Genomic DNA, 22,918 nt, shown 5'->3' on the forward strand with positions numbered 1-22,918 from the left:
GATCAGTTCTCTCTGTCCCTCAGGTGAAACTGGCAACAGTTTTGAGCGCTTTATTCAATTTGAAGAGCTTCCAAGTAGCAATGCAGATACATTCTATAATGTACTTGTAAATGCACTCGAAACATTAGTCTGGATGTTAACCTTATCCGGGGCCAGGCATATGATGGGGCAAGAACAACGTCTGGTCATTTATCAGGGCTGCAGGCAAGGGTCAAACAACAGTGCTCCCAGAAGGCATTTTACGTGCACTGCTGTGCACACAATCTAAACCTCATCCTCGTAGATGCAGCATGTTCATTGTGTACTGCAAAAATATTTTTTGGTACACTGGAATTGCTCTACTGTTTTCGTCACTTCCAGCCTTCCATGATTTAAGATCCTAGAGGAGGAACAGGCCAACATGCAGCTGGAGGGAACTAACATTGAAAAATCTGTGGGATACCAGGTGGGCATCCAAGAAGCAGGCCACCGAAGCCGTGATGCAAAGTCTACCTGCTGTGCTTGTGGCTTTGGAGAGGATAAAAGAACACAACCTCAGTTCACCAAAGACAGCCTCTGAGGCAGATGGTCTACTTCACAAGATAAGCACATTTGAATTCAAATGTATGCTGTGCTTTTGGAATGCCATACTGCAGAAGACGTACATATTATCCAACTACCTCCAAAAAGAAGGAGGTGTCAGCACGGCTGTCCAGTTTATTGACACCTGTATCGACCAGCTCAAGGAAATGCGCAGAGATGTGTCATTTGAAGAAATGATCGAAACAGGGTAAGACATCGCTAGGAGGTGCAACTCTTCCACCGAGTTTACAGGGGGGAGAGGCCGGAGACGAAAACGCTTCCATGATGAGGTGGCAGAAGATGATGTAACCCAGGATCCCAAAACGCGTTTCAAAGTGGAATTTTTTTTCCATATCTCAGACATTCTTGTGCAACAGTTTGACACACGCTTTACAGATTTTTGCCAAATGGCAAAACTTTTCTCCATTCTGAACCTGAAAAACTTTTCCACAGATGATGCAACCAACAGGATCCAGGATCTAGCCAACTTCTATGCTGGAGACGTGTCCGCAGCTGAGCAGGTGTTGGATGAATTTCTTTCTTACTGTACTATGTGTAGCGAATTCATTATCTGCAAGGATATGGAAAGGGCATTACCCAACATCAGTGTTTTGTATCGTATTTATAAAACACTACCAGTCACCAGTGCAAATGCGGAATGCAGTTTCAGCCGCCTCAAGTTAATTCAAAACTATCTCCAGGCATGCATGAAGGAGGCCAGACTCTCAAACCTCACCTTACTATCCATAGAGAGGGATATTGTCATTGATAAGAACAAGGTGGCTGAAATGAAAGCTGCTGGATGAAAACATCTTTGGTAAATTGTTTCACATTCATTATTTGTGATGACATAGGCTTGTCATAGATGCTGGCTATCAAGCCTTTTTCAAAAATAGTGTTGTTTGTTGCTGCTTTGGTTGTAGACCGCCGTGTCTGCTTGGTTATTGTATTAACAACAGGCCACACATTGCTTGCACACTTGTAGTTACTTATCGTGTGTGGGTTAATACTGTGTGGCTTGATTGTGTAGACTATATGGTTGTGTGGATGTATGGACATCAAACATCACTGAATGTCAAACTGTGTGTTCTTTTGGCGGGTTTGAGCAAATTATTGGTAAAATCCATGGTGCCGACCATGACTCTGAAATAGCTTATCAGCAGTTGTGCTATTTAAATATCAGCAGTTCACTGTTTAATGATCGATCTATGGTGCTGTCCATGGTGCTGAAATAGCATACCTCGTTGTAATGCGCATTTCTCTCCGTTGCGCCTTCTATCTCCGCAACTTTCCCCTTGTCCTGTAGGCTGTATAAGGGCCCACTACAGGTCCTCACCCATTTGAATAGGTCGTGTATAGTGTTGTACACCACCGTGTGTATTTTATGTTTATTTTATTCTCGTGTAAGAAAGACATGTTACTGAGACAGTGCACCTGGCCTGTCTGCGTTCAATCGATGTATGTAGGGCACCACGTGCTGTCCTCGGTGCAGAAACATTTGAACGTGACTGTTAACCTGTTTCTTTTTATACTTCAGAACAAACTTGTCTGACAAAGTGGCTTCACTGTATGTTTTCTTAGACATAGGCTTGCTTGGTTCAATAAGTGACAATTTGTGTTGTTGGATAGGATATAACAGCTATTTTACAGTTGTGAATTTTAAAATGACATGTCCCTCTGATGAGGTTCAGAAGGGCCCATTGAGAATGCTCCGCCCTTCCTGTGCTGAGGGTCTAGCTCCGCCCCTGACTGCAACCCTGAACTGAATCTAGACATTACCCGGAGGAGCTTTATGTGAGAACACAGTCACATTTAGAGAGGATTTCACCTTTGCTGGATTTTGTCACATAAACGCCTATTTGGTCTGTAGTGGTCAAGCAAGCCGCCATATTTGATATCTTGTAGAGAATCAGAATCCACAGAGGTTTTGTGCCAAATTTGCAAATAATTGGCTCAGTGGTCTTGGAGGAGTTCACAAAATAGTTTTTTTGCAAAATTGTGAAACAGCCAGGAATGTAACTTGATTGAGTAGCTGTTTAAGTGAGACTATAACACTGGGTGAGGGATGATCATTGAACATGAGGTGAGAGAGTTTGGCTTGCTGTTTGGGGTGTCTGCTGACTGACTGACAGTTTGGCTCCTGAGATGCGCGCACACACACAGGAAGAGACAGGAAAGTGACGTTTTAATGCTGCTGTTACTGTCTCCCTCTCTGTTACTAGGAAACTTCGGCCAATCACACTTCATTTCACTGCTGCACTATTGTTTCGATTCTCAGAGTCAGCATTGTGCTGCCAGAATAAAATCCTGTACTGCAAGGCCAAGTAGCATTAACAAGCTGTCAAGGCCTGAGGGGTGTGTGTGTGTGTGTGTGTGTATGTGTGTGTTTGTGTGTCTGGTCCCCTCTCCTGTGTCTTGAGTCATGAATATGGAGCAGCTTCTACTTTGTTCAGTCACTCACACACAGCATCAAACAAAAGATAAGACTGTGAGGGTGAGAGTCTGCCTTCAGAGCAGGATAAACCAGCTGAATTACACCCCCTGAACCAGCACTACATCTGGTGAGGTGCAGAGAAGCATAGGTCGAGGTGAACTAGGGCTGGCTGGAGGACTGGTGAGATCAGGGTTTGGGTTTGAGGACAAACATTAGATCAGTTTTATGTCACAGAAAAATGGCGGCTTTATTTTCATAGTTTCATTCCTTTCAGTTACAACATTTCACTACATTTTTCACCAAGTTATCTGCTGAGATCTTAGAACACAACATTGCTAGACATAGCGTGTTGACATGCACTTAAGAAACCAAGTCACCATCAGCTTTCAGCAACCCGATTTGTTAAACAAGACACATAGTTTACAGAATCAGGGTAAGGGATTAAGAAACCCAGTGTTAACAGCATTTTTCCAAGAGCCATTGTAAACATACTGAGTGACACGAAGTTCTACAAGGAGTCCAGCAGGGCAAGCAACATGACCAAATGATTAGACAGGTTGACAGTTGTACCATATTACTCAGACCACTTTTATGGTAGTAAAAGCACAAGTAATCATAAAAAATGTACCTTAACTGTCCATCGTGCATTAGATTTCGTAGAGCTGATTCCTGTTTGTTTGTTCAATTACTAGACATTTTGTTTACAGTCACTAAGAGCTGGGTTTAGATAGAAGATCAGCATCTATCTGCTAAAGGAAGGACTCTCTGTCTGTCTGTATGTCTTTCGTATATCTCTTGAACCATTCACCTGATCAACTCCACACTTGGCGGGTGTATGGCTGGGGACCCAAGGGAGTGTAGTGTAGAATTTGGTGCAATTCAGACATGTGATACATTTAATATTAATAAACTTTGAATAAACCAGCAATCAGTGAGCCGCTCCACTCTGTGCAGGGGCAGGGCGCAGGTACAGGTATAAACACTTGTGCTTTTAGACGAGGTCAGGCGACACACCGCACCAACTAGTTTGTTTGACGCATACTGAGGCCTTTATACACTCTGTTGGAAAGCTGTAGCTGCCAATGTTGCTGCATCTACACATCAGCAATGAAGTGCTTCTCATTGAGGGCCTGATTCTGACTTTCTTCAATATGACTTCTGACATGAGTTCAGTTTCACTTTTGACACAGTGGAAGTGGTTTTGTTTGTGGCTATTTAGAAATACAGTTCTAGTGTGTAAAAATAGAAATGTGCATCAGGGAATCAGTAACTGAAATGACTTATTGAATAATCAAACGTTCTCATGCTTCAATTAAACATCAAAATTTTGGATTTCTTGTATCTGCTGTATTTCCAACAGTATGTTGAGGCAGCAGTAGGTCCCTGATGCAGCTGCCTGTAGGCCCATTACTGCTGTGCTGCCTAACTTGCTGATGAAAATGAGTGGACAGGAAAAAATAGCTCTTGTCCTTCCTACTTTTCCTCTCTGTCAGAGGAGTTTCTGCATTCCTTCTGATAATGTGTGCATAGTTCTCCCTGCCATAATCAGCATGTAAAAACACAAGCTATAATTTGCCTGTGAAGACATTGCCTCATGAAAACACAAATGTGCACCAACACGCACGCACACACACACACACACACACACACACACAAACACACACACACACACACACACACACACACACACACACTTTTTTCCCCCCTTCCCAGCATATTAGTGCTAGACAGTGACTTCGTACTGTTTATATGAGCATGATTACAGCTGATATCACAGTCCAGTGGAGCAGAGACACACAGGCTGTAGCTTCTGTTTGCTTCTAAGAGCCATAAAGTCAAAACGATAATTTATTTTATCTTTTCACTGTGTTTGCTAACTGGCCACTGTGGGCTAAGATGTGTGTTGTTCCCCTGAATGGCCATGCACAGAGGGTAATATGTCAGGGATTGATTTTATATACAGTATGTGGCTGAAATGAACCTTATAATATCTGTAAGGCCTGTTGTTGTAGTTTTTTCCAAAAAATACCCAGAGGAGTAAATCATTTTAACCAATTTTCACCAGGAATTAATATTGTTTCAGTGAATCAAATGTTTTATCAAGATCAGGCTTGGGGTCCTCTAGTGGTGAGGACATCTTACAATATATACAGTACATAATTCCACTGATAGACAATGAACAGAAGAATGGAAACAAAAACAACACAGAGCTGCTGAGCTGAGAGTGCACCAACCAACTAGTACTCAGTGTCCACTCTAAACACACAGCCTGTGGGCACAAGATGGCTGAAAGGCTGGAAACCCACCGGGCCCAACGAGGCCTGTAGCCACATGCTTGTGTCCATAACTGGCTGTGGATGTGCAGTGGGCAGGGCCAGAGCTCGTGGGACAGAGCACACCAGTGTCAAAGGTTGTGTTTTGGTAATTTGCCTCAGGATAACTGCTGCCCTGCCTGCTGGAGCTCCTGGTGGAACAGCGGAGCTATTCACTATAATGACTTCACTGCTTTTTATTCCATGACTGAGTCCTGAAAGCTGGTAACATGCTCAGTGCCTCCTGCTGGAGGTTTATTTCACTGGTATTGATGCGATGCATGTGTGTCCCCATCTCTATTACCTAATCATTCTACTCTTCCTCTTCTGACTTTTATGGTTCACTTACGAAAGCAAAGCCACACCTGGAGCCTAATAACCCCCTCTCTGTCGACCTGGTCAAGGGTCTCTTCCTGCGTCTGGTGGAGTGATGGTTGGTCTGTCCCGTTGAATCACTCACACCCATAAGCAGCTAAGTACAGTTAAAGGGTGTGTCTCAGTGTGTTAAGTTGGTAATGATAATGTGTGTGTATAGGTCTCTCTCTCCGTGTCCACACCCTTCTATTGCCTGTCAGTGTGAGGGTCCCATTGGCCATCCACAGTGACTGCCTTAAACAATGCAATTATACACTGGGACTCAGCTTGCTCTCTCTCTCTCTCTCTCTCTCTCTCTCTCTCTCTCACACACACACACACACAACTCTATACTTAACCTAACACACTGTGGTACCCACATGTGTACAACATGCACCTGCTGCTATGACCAGCACTCACAACACTGAACACATAGAAACACATCCAAACATATATGTATAATATTAACCTTAGAGCTGAAACAATTAGGCAATTAATCAACTATTAAATTAATCGTCAACTATTTTGATAATTAATTGTTTTGAGTCCATTTTTTAAGGAAAAAAAGGTCAAATTCTCCGATTCCAGCTTGTCAAATGTGATTATTATCTTCTATTACAGTAAACTGAATATCTTTGGGTTGTGGACTGTTGGGAAACAGTGATGGACATGTTTCACCATTTTCTGACATTTTGTGGACCAGACAACTAAGAAACCGAATGAAAGCCTCATTTAAAAAAAAAAAAAAAAAAAAAAAAAAGGAATAAAGGGATGTTTTTAATCAGATTTTATGGCTTGAGACAATAAAATGTTGTTTTTTTTCCCAGCAAAGTTCAGTGTTAAACTGGGTCTTGTTGTGGCAAGAACACATAAGTAGCTTTCAGCCATAAAAACTGAAGAGAAAAAGGAGACAACAATACTTAAAAGCTGCTCAACCAGATTTCCACCAAGTCATTTCAATCAATCAATCAGACTTTATTCAATAAAGGGCTCAATAATAACAGCGCTCTATAAAAACGGAGGAACTGGGGAAATGCTATCATAAATCTCATCAATTTGCTATGAGGAAACACCAGAGACAGCATTAAAAAACACCCAGTCTAGTGTCTCCCTGACCTGTTTAGATGTTTCTGGGTTCTATAGGGGGTATACAGTATATGAAGGCACCACTACTTTCTCTCAAAACCAAATAATACGAGAGTGGAAGACATGAGATACAACTTACCCTGAAGCATTATAACTTCTCCGCTCGAGTGCATTCAGAAGTTATTGCATGTGCCAGTGTAGATGCTTTATGATGTGTGTGCTGCCAGCCGCACCTGTCTGCATCTGAGTTACGATCCAGATAAACTCTAAAGACTTTTATAGCTTCCTGTCTGGCAGCTGTGGCTGTTTGTTTATGATAGCCCTGATGACTCGCTACTTGCTCTCATTTATGCCCCTTAACATCTAATTCCTCCACAGACATGCCCCTTCATCACGCTGACATTACTCAAAGGCCTACAGCAGCTTGATTTGAGTCGTTGCTCATTTCCTATCTGTCTGATTTATTTCTACTTCCTTGTTTTCCAAATGAGTATTTTGACACAGCTACCTATAAAACAGAAGGCACTAGTTTAAACTGTAATTGGTTGTAGTTGTTGTAGTTAAATTTTGAAGAGGAAGATGAAAAAAAACCAACTATATTTACTGACTGAATTAAAAGTCTCCGGTCTTATCTTTTGTGCCGTTTTGAATGAAACTGTGTGACCCTGAGACCTTGGTCAGTCAGTGTCTTTCATAATGCCAAAATAATAAAAAAAAGAACTGTCACAGTCAACATGAAAAGAATGAAACGTTTAAAAAAAAATCTCACATCATGCAGGAATTGTCCTCATGGTTGACCTCAGCTCACTGAATAGCAGCCTTTACATACAGAGCTACATTGATTCGTGAGGAGGAAGTAGGAAACGCATGCACACGTTCGGTCAAAGCCATTGAGTTCCACCCAAACGTAGAGGTGATCCCAGAGACCCGGATATCCGCCCTCTCTTATATCCAGCCTCATCCTCTGTCACCCCAGGGTGATTTCTCCAGGGCCATAAAGTTTAACAACCATGGGAACTTCCTTTACCCACCCAGCTCCTCTGCAGCGACAAGTGGCTCTCCTCTGACCACTGAAACATGTCCAGAAAAGCCTGCTGTCATGCCACTGAGGGACAGGACTTCATCCCTTAAAAGGGCTTGATCATGGAAACTTTTATGTCTTAATTTCTGGAAAGAGTTTTTCCGGAAGAGAGCACAGGGCGATGATTCCACTCCTCCTCCTCCTCCTCCTCCTCCTTGTCCTCGTCCTCTCTCCCTGTGAAGTTCATCAGCCGAGGAGGAATGTGTTCTTTTAGATGGGCGGCAATTGTTGGGGGTTTCTCTATAAATAACTTTTTGTCAGCCAGCCAGCCGGGCTGTCCAGCTCCAGCGCCAGCGGGCAGACTAATGCAGCGACTGAGAGGGAATGCACCAACTGAAGTTTTGACACAGTATAGTTACCACTGCTACTCCTGCGCATTCATATGAAGAGAGTGAAAAACAGTCAGTATTTTAAAAGTAAAGACGGAAAATCTGTCCCATAAAACACAACAGTTTCGTGAAGCAGAGAAAAGATTTACTGTCCGTGTGCGTACGTGCCAGCAGTCTGGTTTCATTTTCACACTTGGATTTAGTGTTAATACCATATAAGAAATGGAAATATCCCACTCAACATAAACATAAACAGCTGCCCAGGTCCAATGTGTAGCTAGAACATCTTCGGAAGCAATGTTGATGATATGCAGAAAGCCAAGCGATGCGGCCAGCCTTGATGTTATGGTTGAGTCTGTTATTAATAGTTCTTATAAAGAGCTACCAGCTGGGTGGGAGAAACGGTAGCAGACGACAGACAGCGATACACCACTCACCGTCTGCCATGTCTGAGAAGAAGAAGATTGATTGCTATGGTCTTCAAGTAATGTGTTACTAATGTGTTACAAATCAGAATGAAATGGTGAGACTGAAATGTTACAAGTGTCACTGATAAACCGAAGAGTCCGGTTAAATTGTGGCACCGTGGTGCGTTTGAATGACATCCAGTAACATGAGAGAGTCCTATTTAAACCGTGTATGTGAATATGCTGAGTGTCATTGTTTTCTATCTGGTTTCACTTGTTAACAATCAGCTAGAAATATGTAATACAATTTCTATGATGTGACTGTAAGACTAGCAAAGAGGGTAAGCAGCCGGCAGTAATGCTTGAATGCTTCCAATTTGAAATAACAGGAGGTTTTTCCCATTCAACCAGCATTGCCTGAATGCAGCATAAAGATTCTGCTTTGAATAAAACTAATAAAACTTTCAGCAGATTAAGTTAGTGCATTCAGATTCTGGGTACATTTTTGATGAATTGTTTTGTTCACAGTTCCAGCTTTGAAACATTGTGAATTTTCTACATTTTGATTGGTCCTGTCTGTAAGCTGTCCCACTAGCTTATGTAACTCAGTGCAGTCTCTCTTATTTGCATTACTGCAAATGTCAGTGGCTTTCCTACTTCTGGAACAAAACCCGGAAGTTCTGTCTTCATTCGATGAAACCGTATTCAATGATGGCTGAAGCTCATGGGAATAGTAGTATTTAGGGCCATCCGCCTATAGTGTTACATCATCCTGAAGAGACCCCTGTGTTTGAATGAACGTGTTCTCAACTTGTAAAACCTGATGTTCGGTATGATCAATCATTTGATGAAAGATCTGCTCTAAACACTCATCAGGTATTGGTACATTCAGCTGGTCTTTTTTTTTTCTTCTGTGGTCTGTTTCATCCTGCCTCTGGATTCAAAGACAGTAAGTCCCTCCTGCTAAGTGTTACAAGGTAGCGCTGGTGGTTTACACAGCTCGTATATCACAGCAGTAGCAGTTGTGCTGTGGAGAAGCAGGAGGAGGAAAATGTTGACGGCTAGTGTTTGTGTAATTGAGCGCCGTGGGCTCTCGCAGACACTGAAGCATCCTTTGTAAACACTGTTTGTTGATGTAAAGGCTATGACTGATTGCAGATGGCTGCCCTCACTCAAGGCCTCGCTGAGTCCTCTATGTGTGTGTGTATATGTGTGTGCGTGTGTGTGTGTGTGGGCATTTTGGAGTTTATTTGTTTTAAGTGTACAGAGGAGGACTTCTCATTATAGGCGTGTGTGTGTGTGTGTGTGTGCGCTCATGCACATTTGTGTGTTTACGCTCACAATCATGTCACTAATTAGAAACTTGCTTTAGTTCCCCTCCCCCTCATTCTGTGAATGAGTGGGTGTTGAATGGGGCATTATGGGTAGGCACTGTAATTAATGGCCACCTCATCCTCTCTCTCTCTCTCTCTCTCTCTCTCTCTCTCTCTCTCTCTCTCTCTCTCTCTCTCTCTCTCTCTCTCTCTCTCTCTCTCTCTCTCTCTCTCTCTCTCTCTCTCTCTCTCTCTCTCTCTCTCTCTCTCTCTCTTATTATCATTAGTCACATTCCATCAGTTCTCAGTGAGCACTGAGGCTTGCGAGCACTTGTTTCTGGCGATTTCCCTCGCTGTTTCCCCTCCTCTCTGGCTCTCCCCCCATCTTCTCCTTTCACCATTGTCTTCCTGTAACCCCATTTCTGTCTGCTTATGTCACTCTGTAAGCTTTTTCGCTTCAAATATGCTCTGTCCCCCCCCCCTCCCCGCTGTTGTCCCTCTCTGTCTCCTCCAGAATGTAGGATAGCTGAATATCAAATGAATGAAAGGCTGGACTCAATGAAGCGGATGATGGCTCAATTGAATGTGCCTCTCAGGAATGCTCCGTTTTGTTGTGGAGTCTTTTGGCCCCAGCTCAGGCTCCAGTCTAGTCCATGTTATGGTGGGTAGACTTTGGTTTGTCCTGTGAGGATTCTACCCTGCTGGTCCTGTCTGTCTTCTACAGGCTCCACTGCTACCTGTCATCTTAACAAGACGTTAGTACAAGTTAGTTAATCTCTCCTTTGTTAATAAAGTCGCCCATAATTCCACTGGAGCACCATCAACATCACCCAGACACATGATGAAAACAGTGTAATTTAGCCATGGCAGCTTAACGTATCACAACTAGAGCCTGACCAATGCATGGGCAATATATAGAGCTGAGGTGCTGATGTTACTTCTATAGCTGCTGCTCCTCTAGTTCTGTAACTCAATGCCATCTCTCATTGAGGATTTTTTATTGTAATTATTTGGCCACTTGGGGGCAGCGAAAACAATTAGTGAGCACAACTTTGACACATCACTTTTTAAGTTTATATATTGAACTTGTTAGCAAACAGTTGCTTATTTCCACATCCAGCAGTTACAGAGCAACATTATCTTTCATGTGGAGTCGTGTTTCTGTCCACCTGGTGAATGTAACTCCAATATTCACTCTCTTTTAGCTCTGTTTTTGCTCTCCACCAACTCTTTAGCTGCTAAATGCTCCACTATGTTCACCAGCTAGTCTACAGCTAACTGTGTCTGTCTGCTGTTTGATGCTGAGCAGGTAGTGATCAGTGGCTTTTTAGGGATTTCTTTGAAAACAGCTGCCTCCTGTAGCCGAAAACAACACTATGAGAGCTCCGAGAGTGAACCAAAACAGTAAAGTTGTAGCCAGACAGCTAAACAATGAGCTGAAAGTCGATATAAAGCTTTGTAAAGCTGAGCTGCAGAGTCACTGATGATTCTCTGTAGATTCATCACTATGAGTCACGACATCAGCTCTTTATTGTCTGCTGATTTTAGCTCATCAAAGAATATAGGCTGAGAAATTTCTCTCAGATGTCAGTAATGGCCTCAATAATCCTGGTAATCCTAGTTCACTTTCAAAGCTCAGTTGAAGCCATGCTACCATGATCCATCAGTTTGCCCTGGCCCTGCCTCCTTCAAGGTAAATTGGTGAGTCATTTGAATGACTGAGAGGGTTGTTAGCTGTCAGCTGAACTCTATCAAACACCTGGACTATTACTGATGTATGTATTCACCTTCTTTTTGACATCAGGTCCTCTGTGAGAATGTCCAGATGATTCAGCGCCGCCCCACCCATCACCAAAACAGTTCCAACACCACAACCCAACACCCAACCAGCCACAACACACACACATGCACAGCTTTAGACCCAGCTAACAGAGGCTTTTCTTGCTATCTAGTAATTTACCACATGTTTTATCAGTCCTGTGTATTTTATAGGAGTACCTACTGTATATTCTATCATATGAACTGTGTTAAGTTACTGATTCTGCAGACAGCGCTGGAACAAGATTTAGTCCATTACCTAAAAGTAAGGGAACATTTAGATAAAGCAATTACTGCCACACATTTCCTCCTCTCCTCTCTCATCAAATTGATACCATTTTGGCTCGCTGAAGTCGCCAAAAAAAAAAAGAAGAGACTTCCACTCTGAGGCGAAATGTGATTTTTAACGTGAGAGAATTGAATCAGGAGTCCATTCTCCTGTTCTCATGTGTCTCAAACTCTGAATGAAGTTGAGTCTGATTGGATTATTCACTGCAGGAAAGGGAAACCTCTTCCAAATGAGATGGGCCTGGAGTGATGGCAGCCCAGTTTACTGTAGTTTTTGGCTGTTTGATGTGCAGCTTTCAGCAAAAAGTGAATTAAGATAGATGAGGACCCAACTGGCCTGTTACTCTTGGATAAGTAACGACATCCTGCAAATGTTGAATTATTGGAGAAGACCACCCTGTGCTCAAATTCTATATAGCAACCCATGATGGAGTGTTATATATCCTGCTTGCAGAAACTGTCTGCTAGAGGAGGAAACAGGAGAAGCGCTGTATTTGTTGAACTAGCGCTTCTATGAGTTAACATGCCAGTCATTCCTGTCTTTGCCCCTTTAGGCTCTGAACCGGTGCTTTCTCAGGATTATATGCACAGGGCTGTAAAGCTTCTTCCACCAGGGAGACGTGACACGCTGACTACAAAGTTCACTTCCAGTCACAGAGCTGTAGCTTTTGACCAAGTAATGAAAACATGTTTCCCCCACCTCCAGGGGTCAAAGGAGAAAGTCATTTGCTTTAGATTGGATGATTTTGGGTTCGGTCACTGAGACATCAATCAGTCTGCTTGACCTCTGTGCCTCTGCTTGTACTGGAACTGTAGGTATGAGCATGCCTTCTAGTGGAAACACAAACATCTGCAAGGAAGGGTCTCATGAGGAGTTTTAGATTTAATTCAGATTGGGTTGTAATTGTATAGATAACAATGATAATAATGATTGTGCTCTAGTAAATAGATTCTTTTCGTTGCCTTTCTTTCCATCTTTGGCCTCTTGCCAGGCCTTTACCCTCATTCCCACATACAGGAGCTTGCCACCAACAAAGCAAGCTTTCTAATGCTCCTAGTGTGGCAGGGAAAGAGGTGTGTGTGTGTGTGTGTGTGTGTGTGTGTGTGTACACTGGGTGAGGATTGGTCTGTTCAGCGGGCTGAATAGTGTCTTTTTCAGCCTGTCTCTGTCTTTTTCCCAACCTCCCCTTTGGATAAGCTCACTGGAGATCCGCCTGAACTTGTAAGAGATAATCCTGCTTGTGTTCCAGTGATGGAGTGTTGGGAGGCGATGGAGGAGGAGAGGATAGAAAGAAGAGGGAGATAATGAGCAGGAGAGAGGAGAGTGTACTGTATATAGAGTGAAATAGGAGGATTAGGTGTAATTTAGCAATCATAACTGGAGGAGACATTACAGTATTTCACAAAGAAAGTGTCAAACCACAAACTTGGGTGCCCAAACAGGGGAACTCTACCCCTCTTAAGGTTCTCATGCCATCCTCTTTTACTTCACAGCAGCTTGTTTTTTCTGGCAGGGACTCTCAAACCAAAGGGTTTTGTACCTTGTATCCTAGCAATGAGGGAGGATTGTATACTGGGACAGAGTGTGTGTGGCACTCAAAGCCCTCTTGGACTGACACTACTTGACTTGGCCTCTGCTGAGGGCTTTTTACACACGAAAACGGATGTAGCCGGTCAGACATAGGTCTGACAGGAATTTCAATGGGAATGAGCTTCCCACGGCTTGTAGTCGACTGCAGTGACGCCAAAAACACAAGGTGCTCCAACTTCAGAGTCTGTGTTTGTAGCGAACAAGCAGGCTTGTGGTTGGCCCACAGTCCTTTGGGGGGAGTTTTGTCATCTATGCTTTTGCTGTCCTACTAACTCACACTGGGTGTCTTAGTATCAGTAGAGTATACTGATGTGTCCTCTCTTTCCTCTGTGTTTCAGGTCGTGTCCAGAAGGATGTGTTTTTAAACCTGAGCTGCTGGGAGGTCAAGAGGTGACATGCCTCTGTAAAACACCACGGGAAACAAATGGTGAGGAGCCAATGTCTCAAAAACATTTTGTAGATTGACACTAAAATGAGAATTGCTGGTTCACCTTAAGTCAGCCCACCTTAAGTTAGCCTGGTCAGGTCACTACACACACACACAAAAGTATCCATATGGGTGTCTGAGACTAAATGTGTGATTATATGGTGATTAATGAAGTAATTTGTCTGTTTGGAGGTTTGTAGTATTCTTTCTAACAACCTATCCTGTCGTCCTTCCCTCAGCTCTGCTGCCATGCCTCCGGGGATGGTACGTCGTCTTTCAGTGTCAGCAGTCCAAACGCTGCTGTCTCTCTCTCTGCTAGCCATCGGCTGGCCTTTTGCCTCATTACCCAGTGGTGTTGTCCAAGGAAAAGACTCCTCCCCCTCCAGCCTTTACCCCACCTTTATCCGGAATGACACTCTATTTGAGCACATGGCCCTGCACCCGGACCCCAGTGTGGGTCGGGTCTACGTCGGGGCCAGAGATCACCTGTTCCAGTTGGATCAGTTCCTCCAACCTGAACTCCAGGACGACACCGGACCTGTCACAGACAGCCGGGAGTGCTTGCCTCCTGTAACCGAGAGCAACTGCCCTCAGGCAAGGGTAACCAGTAATCACAACAAGCTCTTGCTGGTCGACCCTTACTCCATGGAACTTATTACCTGTGGGAGTGTCAACCAAGGAATCTGCCAGAAACGTAGCCTGGATTCTGTGGATACAGTACTTTTCTCCACCGAGAGGCCAGTGGATACCCAATATGTAGCAGCCAACCACCCTAATGTTAGTACCGTTGGGCTTGTAGTTCGGTCTCATCCTGACAGGCAGCCAGTGCTGTTCGTTGGGCGAGGCTACACTAGCAGCCACCCACCCATCTCCACAAGAAACCTTGCCCAGGAACCTGTCTTTTCTTATGAGGAAACTGCTAAGTTGGCCGTGGCTGGCCGTCTGTCTGAGTATGACCATCATTTTGTAGCCTCATTTGCCCACCGTCAGCATGTATACTTCCTCTTCTACAGGCGGGACCTAAAGTCACAATCACGCGAGTACCGCACCTACATCTCCCGTGTATGTTTGGATGACCAAGCCTATTACTCGTACGTGGAAGTGCCCTTGACATGTCGTTCCAGGACAGGAAAAATTTACAACCTCCTGCAAGCTGTCCAGCTCGGACTCTCCAAGGATGGAGTAGTGAGTCAAGGCTCAGAGATTCTTCTTGGTGTCTTTTCCACTCGTTTGGCTTCATCAACTCGTCCCAGTGAGGACTCGGCCCTCTGCATGTTTAACCTGGAAGATGTGGACCGTAGGATTAACTCCACCAGAGACCTGTGCTACACACAGATGGGTAAAGAGACAGGAGTGGAGGCAGCCTACATCGAATATGAAGTAAAATCTAACTGTGCCAACCTGCCAGAGGTGAGTTCAACAGATCGAATCCCCTTGTTTCTTATTAGGGCTGTCACTAAACAAGTGCAAACGAATGAGCACTAACACTTAATTCATTCAAATGAATTTGAACACAACACATGTAGCAGAATCCTAAACTATGATGTAGAATTAACTTGAATGGAATTATAAAATCCAAAATGCTTCCACACATTAGTTCTCAGATACTTTGTTGTCATGGCTACAGAGTTTCTCTCAGATGTTTTGCAGAGGTGATAAGGCACAGAGATCTGGACATATCTTGGCTCATTTAATATATGGCAATTGCTGTGTAAAATCAGAACGTTGCTCTTTACTCTGAAGGTTAAGACTTTATTTTGTAAGGTCATATGATGTAAGTGGAGGTGGTCTTTGTTTCAGGTTGTGTGGCCCACCTTCACTACAATTTCAGAGTGAAATATAAACAAATCCTCTTCCCTCTCTCAACAACTACCACTGAGGTACACATTAGTCAGGGAATTACCCAGCACTTTCTCCAGTGAAACCGCTGTGGCCAACATTCTGAACCAGTTAGCAGTTACACAACTCCCTCCCATGTGCCAGTGTGTGTAATTGTATGTTTTAGTCACAGGGTGTTACTGAAAAGCACACATGTCACAAACAATGTCTTGGAAGAATATGAATGGCCTTATATTGTATAAGAATGACATTTGCACACATATATTTCATTCTTCCCCCCTGTGCTGTTTTATATTAAGGTATTTTTTCTTATTCTGAGGGGAAAAGTTTACTTAGGCTGAGAGGCAGAGAGGAACACGGTGAACCAGTCACTATTAACGCAATAAACTTGACATTCTCCTCCTTGTTTTCATTGTTGTGTGTACAGAAGAACAGGCTGTCCAATTCTTTTTTTTATTTTTATTTTTAGAGAAGTGATTTATTTTTTCTTTGATGACTATACTGAATAAAAGCTTTCATCTGCCAAAGCTGGTGCCATGCATCTGAAACTGACCAGGGCCATCCTCTTCCATCAAAGTGACCTCTGTATCAAGAGAGGATGAAATTTAATTTGACATTTTCGTAACAGACAAATGTAATCCTGTGGAGGAGGGATTGAATTAGATCAGCCCTCTCATAACACCGACTCTGGAAATCCTGACTTTATGTAGTGTGTTTGTGTGTGTGTGTATCTATAAGCATTGCATTTGGATAGACATTGTGGCCTAATTTGACATCCTCCTCTATTATCACATCCTCATGTGTTGAGGATGGAGAACAGGCTGACCCCTCAACCTGTGCAGCCGCACACAACAGATTAGCTGGAGGGGGAAAGGTAGCGTGGGCAGTGTAATTGAATAAAATTGCTGGTCAGAGAGGGATCGATCGGTGGCATTAGGCGTACTTAGAGGGGTGGGGTTGAGGGTAATGTTTTAACAAGGCCTGACAAGGACGGATGAAGACACACCAGGCAGAGACCAGGCTCTGAAGGAGAAAGAGAATAAGAGATTCAGGGATACAGATGCAGGAAATTGGAAGCAAAAAGTGTCCGTCCCAGTTCCACCCTGTTCAGGACTGAGCAGCAAGGCACAGGATGCAGGTGTTTTGTTTCAACTCAGCAGAACTGATCTCAACAAAGACAAAACTGACCTTACTAATGACCGGTCAAACCATCTAACAGACACGAAGGGTGGAACTAAATTAACTACAAATAAACACTTCACGGCTTCTGACTTAATATTAACTATGCAGAATATAAACAAAATAACTATGAATTAAACATAACTGGAAAAAAAAGGCAAAACCAAAATGAAAGTGATGGTGAATGGAAACACTCACCATTCCTGGATAGGAAGTATAAGAAAAAAGAAAGCTGAAAGCAAGAGCGGGACAGTGTTGAGGGAGCTGGTGTAATTAAGATGTCAAATCTCAATCAGCCTTCATCCCTGTTCAGTCTTTTCGGCTGTGGCTTGTGGGTGGCTGTGGCTCAGAGGTAGAGCGGGTCATCTACTTATGAGAAGATTGGCGGTTCGATCCCTGGCTCCTCCAGTCCGCATGTCGAAGTGTCCTTGGGAAAGATGCTGAACCCCAAATTGCTCCTGAAAGCTGTGCCATCGATGTGTCAGTGTGTGTGTGTGTGAATGAGCAGTAGAAACTCCTTCTAATCAGCAGGTTGGCACTTTACATGGCAGCCTCTGCCATCAGTGTATGAATGTGTGTGTGAATGGGTGAATGTTGGCATGAAGTATGGAGCACTATGTCAGAAGACTAGAAAGGCGCTATATAAATGCAGTCCATGTACCGTTTACCATTTGCCAGGACAGTCCATCTGTAGCAGCAGACAAGGATGGAGTCTCAAGTGAAGTCTAAGCTGTCAGGGACACACTTTGTTATTGATGATCAAGATGCAGGACTCCTACCAAACATTAGTGGTCAAAATGCAACTTTAGCAATCTTTTCTTGTTATCCCCCCCCTTCATGGTTATTACTGGCCTCAGTATTTATGGCTAAATGTCCAGATGATTGCAGTTTGTACTGCGCTCGTCAGCATGTGTCATTACAGTGTAATCACAGGCTCACATCAGCCAGGGCTGTTAGCGACATGCCAGCCTTTAAGCTTCCAGGCCATGTTCCTAGACTGGACGTCATAACTTCATAACTATTTCAGAAGTCTTAATGTAGTTTGGGGCTATTCTTAGCATTCAGTCATCCCTGCTTGTTTTCCTCTAATGGTTGGGTTCCCATGATGTGGACAAAACAGGCTGTCTAAACTGTCCTTCACTCCCCATGGTTAACTTAATCAATACTCAGTGAGGCCTATATATAGTTGTTTGGACACAGTTTAGCTATGTTATTACAACTAAGTTTCAAGTTTGGTACAGTGGTGAAATCAGGGATATATTTAGGTCATACTGCAGTTGAGTTGTGTCTTTGTGATGAAAAAAAAAACCTCTCTATTTCTTAAGCGCTGGCCAAATAAGGAGTCCATTCATAACAACAAACCAGCCAATTGCATGCAATCCATCAAGACAAGTAGCCTTCAACAGGCAGAGCTCTCAGGTTCATTGCCTCCATTTCCTATTGTTCGGATTACCAATGATGAAGCAGTGACCCTGCTTTCAAATGTTCTCTTGGAAAAATAAATTGCCCGGAACAAAAAACAACAACCCTACCGCCAGAGCAAAGACTTTCCACTGCCAAACTGTGGAAGCAAAAACAAACCTCCTGTAAGCTTTAACGCACAGAGCGTACAAGTCACTGGATTCCTGCAATGGTTTGTCCCAAAAACTCAACCCCTCGACGATAAATCCTGCTGGGATTTTACTAAGCACTATGGCAACACTGCTGTTGTATTTTTGATAACTTGCTGAGAAATGATCATAAATCATGCGAAGAGTTTATTTTTGCACAAAACAAGCAGTATAGTTTACATTTCATGAGCATTATAATGTGTGTTATTTATTATGTGTACCTAATCTTCATGTGAATTGAAGATGACATGTTGCAGTCACCATACACTGATTTTCCTCTTTCCTCTATCCCCATTGGTAGAACACTCTGGATGCCTACCCCTGTGGCTCTGACCACACTCCCAGCCCCATGGCCAGCCGGGTCGCCGTGGAAGCAGAGACGATATTGGACAGCCCGTCCGCCCGTCTCACTGCTGTGTCTGTCAGCATGAGGGCAGGACATACCATCGCCTTCCTGGGAGACTCCAAAGGGAACCTGCACAAGGTAACACACCGTCACAGATGTTAGGGCATGCACAGACAGGTTGTCAGTTTGCATTCTGGTGGGTTTGTAACACAGATGCACACGCACAGAAAAGCACTAACAAGGTGGGCTTTGTGTTTGCTGCTTGTGATATTATGCAGACATTGTGTTACTGCTGGAAATCTGATGTAATAGTCTGGCATACTCAACGACTTGTGTCATTACTTTGAGTTCAGACCCTATTTGGGTAACATGTGCTGGGTTTTTCTCACTGAACTGTAATATCTGTCCCTGCACAGGCGTGGTAGTCAATCCAGCAAACATTCAGTTCAACACTTTTTTCCATTCACCTCAAAACGCCGACTGCTCTCTATTCTCTTGCCAACTAGTGGAGGTTTAAAATAGTCTCACTCAGTGTGCGGAGGCAGGCAGGCTCAATTGAGCGCTCCAGAAATAATCTCAGGAGCAGAGAGTCCTTCCTCCTGCATCTGGAGTTGTTTCCATTTTGTTGTTAAAGGAATGCACTTGCATATGCAAGATTTTGATTGTCCCAGTATACTAACTTCACTTACCCAGTAAATGACGAGCACATACACAGCTGATAACATCAGTGTATCCCTGGAAAACCAGTGCCTCTGGTGCTCTGAGACCACTCAGCCATTGATATTAAAAAGATTTGAAAACAAGCATATATGGCACAAGTTTTAAAATCTGGTGTCATTAAGTCAGTGTAGCTAGTTACCCAATTTGCTTGGTTGGTAATCCAGTCTCAGCTGCTACTGATTTTTGCTTTCTCACATTTGAATTAATGCTCACGGTAAACCAGATTTTAGTATGGACTTGATTTAACTGCAAGGAATTTACTGCAGAAACTGACCAGGGATCAGATTATCTGTCAAGCTGCTCAGAGTTACCGGAATCACAAAATGTCACGATGAGTAGCTCAAAAAGACTAAGCATGCTGTGTTAATACTGATTCTCTTTAAAATTATAGCATATAACATGAAAGGCCAGAGGACTGTAGTTTGATATAATTGTTGGTTATATTTTTCTTTTTCTTCTCATTCCTACACGTTTAAAAGATATTGAATGGTGTCTGCCCTCTATGTTTTATTCAAAGTGTTCCTTATCTTTTTCCAGAAATAGTGATGGAAAAGGGGAGGTCTTACAAGTGGTCTTACAATCAGGGTTGTCTTATAGTATATTCAGGTTAATATGGTAATTAATATGGTGATTAAGGAAATATACCTAGTTACATGCATCTCCCATCTGTCTTGGCATCTGAAAGCTTTAGAATCCAACTTGACTGTTTGTTCACTGATATTACACATAATACTCTACATAGGCCAAAGTATCTGGACAAGCAAACATTACATCCATGTATTATAGTTGAACATATCATTCCAAAACCATGGGCATTAATCACCAGATGTTGGAACCTGGCTGCAGGGATTCGCTGCCACTCCACATTAGTGAGGTCCAACACTGATTTTTGGTTGATAAGATCTGGCTCACAGTCTGTGTTCCAGTTCATCCTGAAGGTGTTGGATGGAGTTGAGGTCAGGGCTCTGTACAAGCCAGTCAAGCTCATTCACACCAAATTAGCGAAACCATTTCTGTACGGGGTTGGCACAAAGACTATTGTCTAAAATATAATTGTATGCTGTAGCATGAATACCTCCCTTCATTGTGCCTAAGGGGCCTAGTCCAAACCGGGAAAAACAGCTTCAGACGAAGAGGGGTGTCCACATAATTTTGGCCATATGGTGTTTATTCAGCTACATGGCTGCCAATAGTCAAGTCAATTTTATTTATATAGCGCCAAATCACAAAAGACGTTATCTCTGGGCACTTTTCACATAGAGCAAGTCAAGACTGTACTCTTGACTTTACAGAGAGCCAACATTCCCCCGTGAGCAAGGAAAAACTCCCCTTTAACGGGAAGAAACCTTGAGCAGAACCAGATTCTAGGTGGGAGGCCATCTGCCTTGAGCGGTTGGGTTGAGAGAGAAAGACAGAGGAGGAAAGGGGAGAGAGAGGGACACAGAGAAGCACAGCAACAACAACAATAATAACAATAACAACAATAATAGAAATATGACTAATAATGATAGCAGTGGTGTGCATCAAGCTGATCAGCAGTCGGTCCACAGCTGGACGAGAAAGCACAAAACTGTGGGGAAGATGCTAAGTTAGTAACATGCATTAATGGTAAATGGACTGCATTTATATAGTGTCTTTCTAGTCTTCCACCCATTCAAAGCACTTTACACTACATTATACTACATTCACCCATTCACACACACATTCATATGCTGATGGCAGGGCTGCCATACAAAGTGCCTGCTCATCAGGAGGTATTTTTAATCATTCACACACACACACACACACACACACACACACACACACACACACACACACACCGATAGCACAGCCTCCGGGAGCAATTTGGGCCTCAGTATCTTGCCCAAGGACACTTCTTCCACCCTCTCAAAGCGCTTTACACTACATTATACTACATTCACCCATTCACACACACATTCATATGCTGATGGCAGGGCTGCCATGCAAGGTGCCTGCTCATCAGGAGGAATTTTTAATCATTCACACACACACATACACACACACACCCCCGATGGATCGAACCGCTGATCTTCCGAATAGTGGACAACACACTCTACCTCCTGAGCCACAGCTGCCACTAATGGTACATGAATGCGTACAGATGGAGAGGAGGAGGAGGAGGAGAGAGGAGCTCAGTGCATCATGGGAAGTCCCCCGGCAGTCTAGGCCTATAGCAGCAGAACTAGGGGCTGGTCCAAGGCGAGCCTAGGCCGGCCCTGACTATAAGCTTTATCAAAAAGGAAAGTTTTAAGCCTACTCTTAAACATAGAGAGGGTGTCTGCACCCCAGACCCAAACTAGAAGATGGTTCCACAGGAGAGGAGCCTGATAGCTGAAGGCTCTGTCTCCCATTCTACTTTCGGAGACTCAAGGAACCACCAGTAAGCCTGCATTCTGGGAGCGCAGTGTTCTAGTGGGGTAATAGGGTACTATGAGCTCTTCTAGATATGATGGTGCCTGACCATTAAGGGCTTTGTAGGTGAGGAGAAGGATTTTAAATTCTATTCTGGATTTTACAGGAAGCCAGTGCAGAGAAGCTAAATTAGGAGAAATATGATATATTTTCCTAGCTTTTGTCAGTACATGTGCAGCTGCATTCAGGACCATTGGAGAGTCTTTAGAGACTTGTTAGGGCAGCCTGATAATAAGGAATTGCAATAATCCAGCCAAGAAGTAACAAATGCATGAACTAGTTTTTCTGCATCTTTTTGAGACAAGATGTGCCTGATTTTTGCAATATTACGTAGGTGAAAAGGGCAGTCCCTGAAACTTGTTTTATGTGGGAGTTAAAGGACATATCCTGATCAAAGATAACCAGATTCCTTACAGTTGTGCTGGAGGCCAGGGTAATACCATCCAGAGTAGCTATATCATTAGATAATGTGTTTCTAAGGTGTTAAGGGCCAAGCACAATAACTTCAGTTTTGTCTGAGTTTAGTTGCAGAAAATTGCAGGTCATCCAGGTCTTTATGTCCTTAAGGCATGCTTGGAGTTTAGTTAATGGATTGGTTTCATCTGGCTTCATTGATAAATATAGTTGAGTATCATCTGCACAACAATGAAAATTTATGGAGTGTTTCCTAATAATATTACCTAAAGGAAGCATATATAAGGTGAATAGTTTCGGTCCAAGCACAGAACCTTGTGGAGCACCATGTCTAACTTTTGCGTGCATGGAGGAACATTAACATGTACAACCTGAA

General features: G+C 43.3%; 1 protein-coding gene across 3 annotated transcripts in view; it reads left to right on the forward strand.

Annotated features, from left to right (window-relative positions):
* The window catches only part of plxnb1b (plexin b1b), a 116,922-nt gene that overhangs the window by 60,420 nt on the left and 33,584 nt on the right, over positions 1 to 22,918 (forward strand). For all 3 annotated transcript variants that reach the window (XM_042406154.1, XM_042406152.1, XM_042406155.1), the window contains 3 exons: positions 13,913 to 14,001; positions 14,241 to 15,411; positions 18,931 to 19,113. In XM_042406154.1, the coding sequence (XP_042262088.1) occupies positions 14,251 to 15,411; positions 18,931 to 19,113 (1,344 nt within the window). In that variant the 5' untranslated portion in view covers positions 13,913 to 14,001; positions 14,241 to 14,250. The remainder of the gene's footprint in view (positions 1 to 13,912; positions 14,002 to 14,240; positions 15,412 to 18,930; positions 19,114 to 22,918) is intronic.

This window comes from Thunnus maccoyii, chromosome 3, assembly GCF_910596095.1.
Source record: "Thunnus maccoyii chromosome 3, fThuMac1.1, whole genome shotgun sequence".
Lineage (NCBI taxonomy): Eukaryota > Metazoa > Chordata > Actinopteri > Scombriformes > Scombridae > Thunnus > Thunnus maccoyii.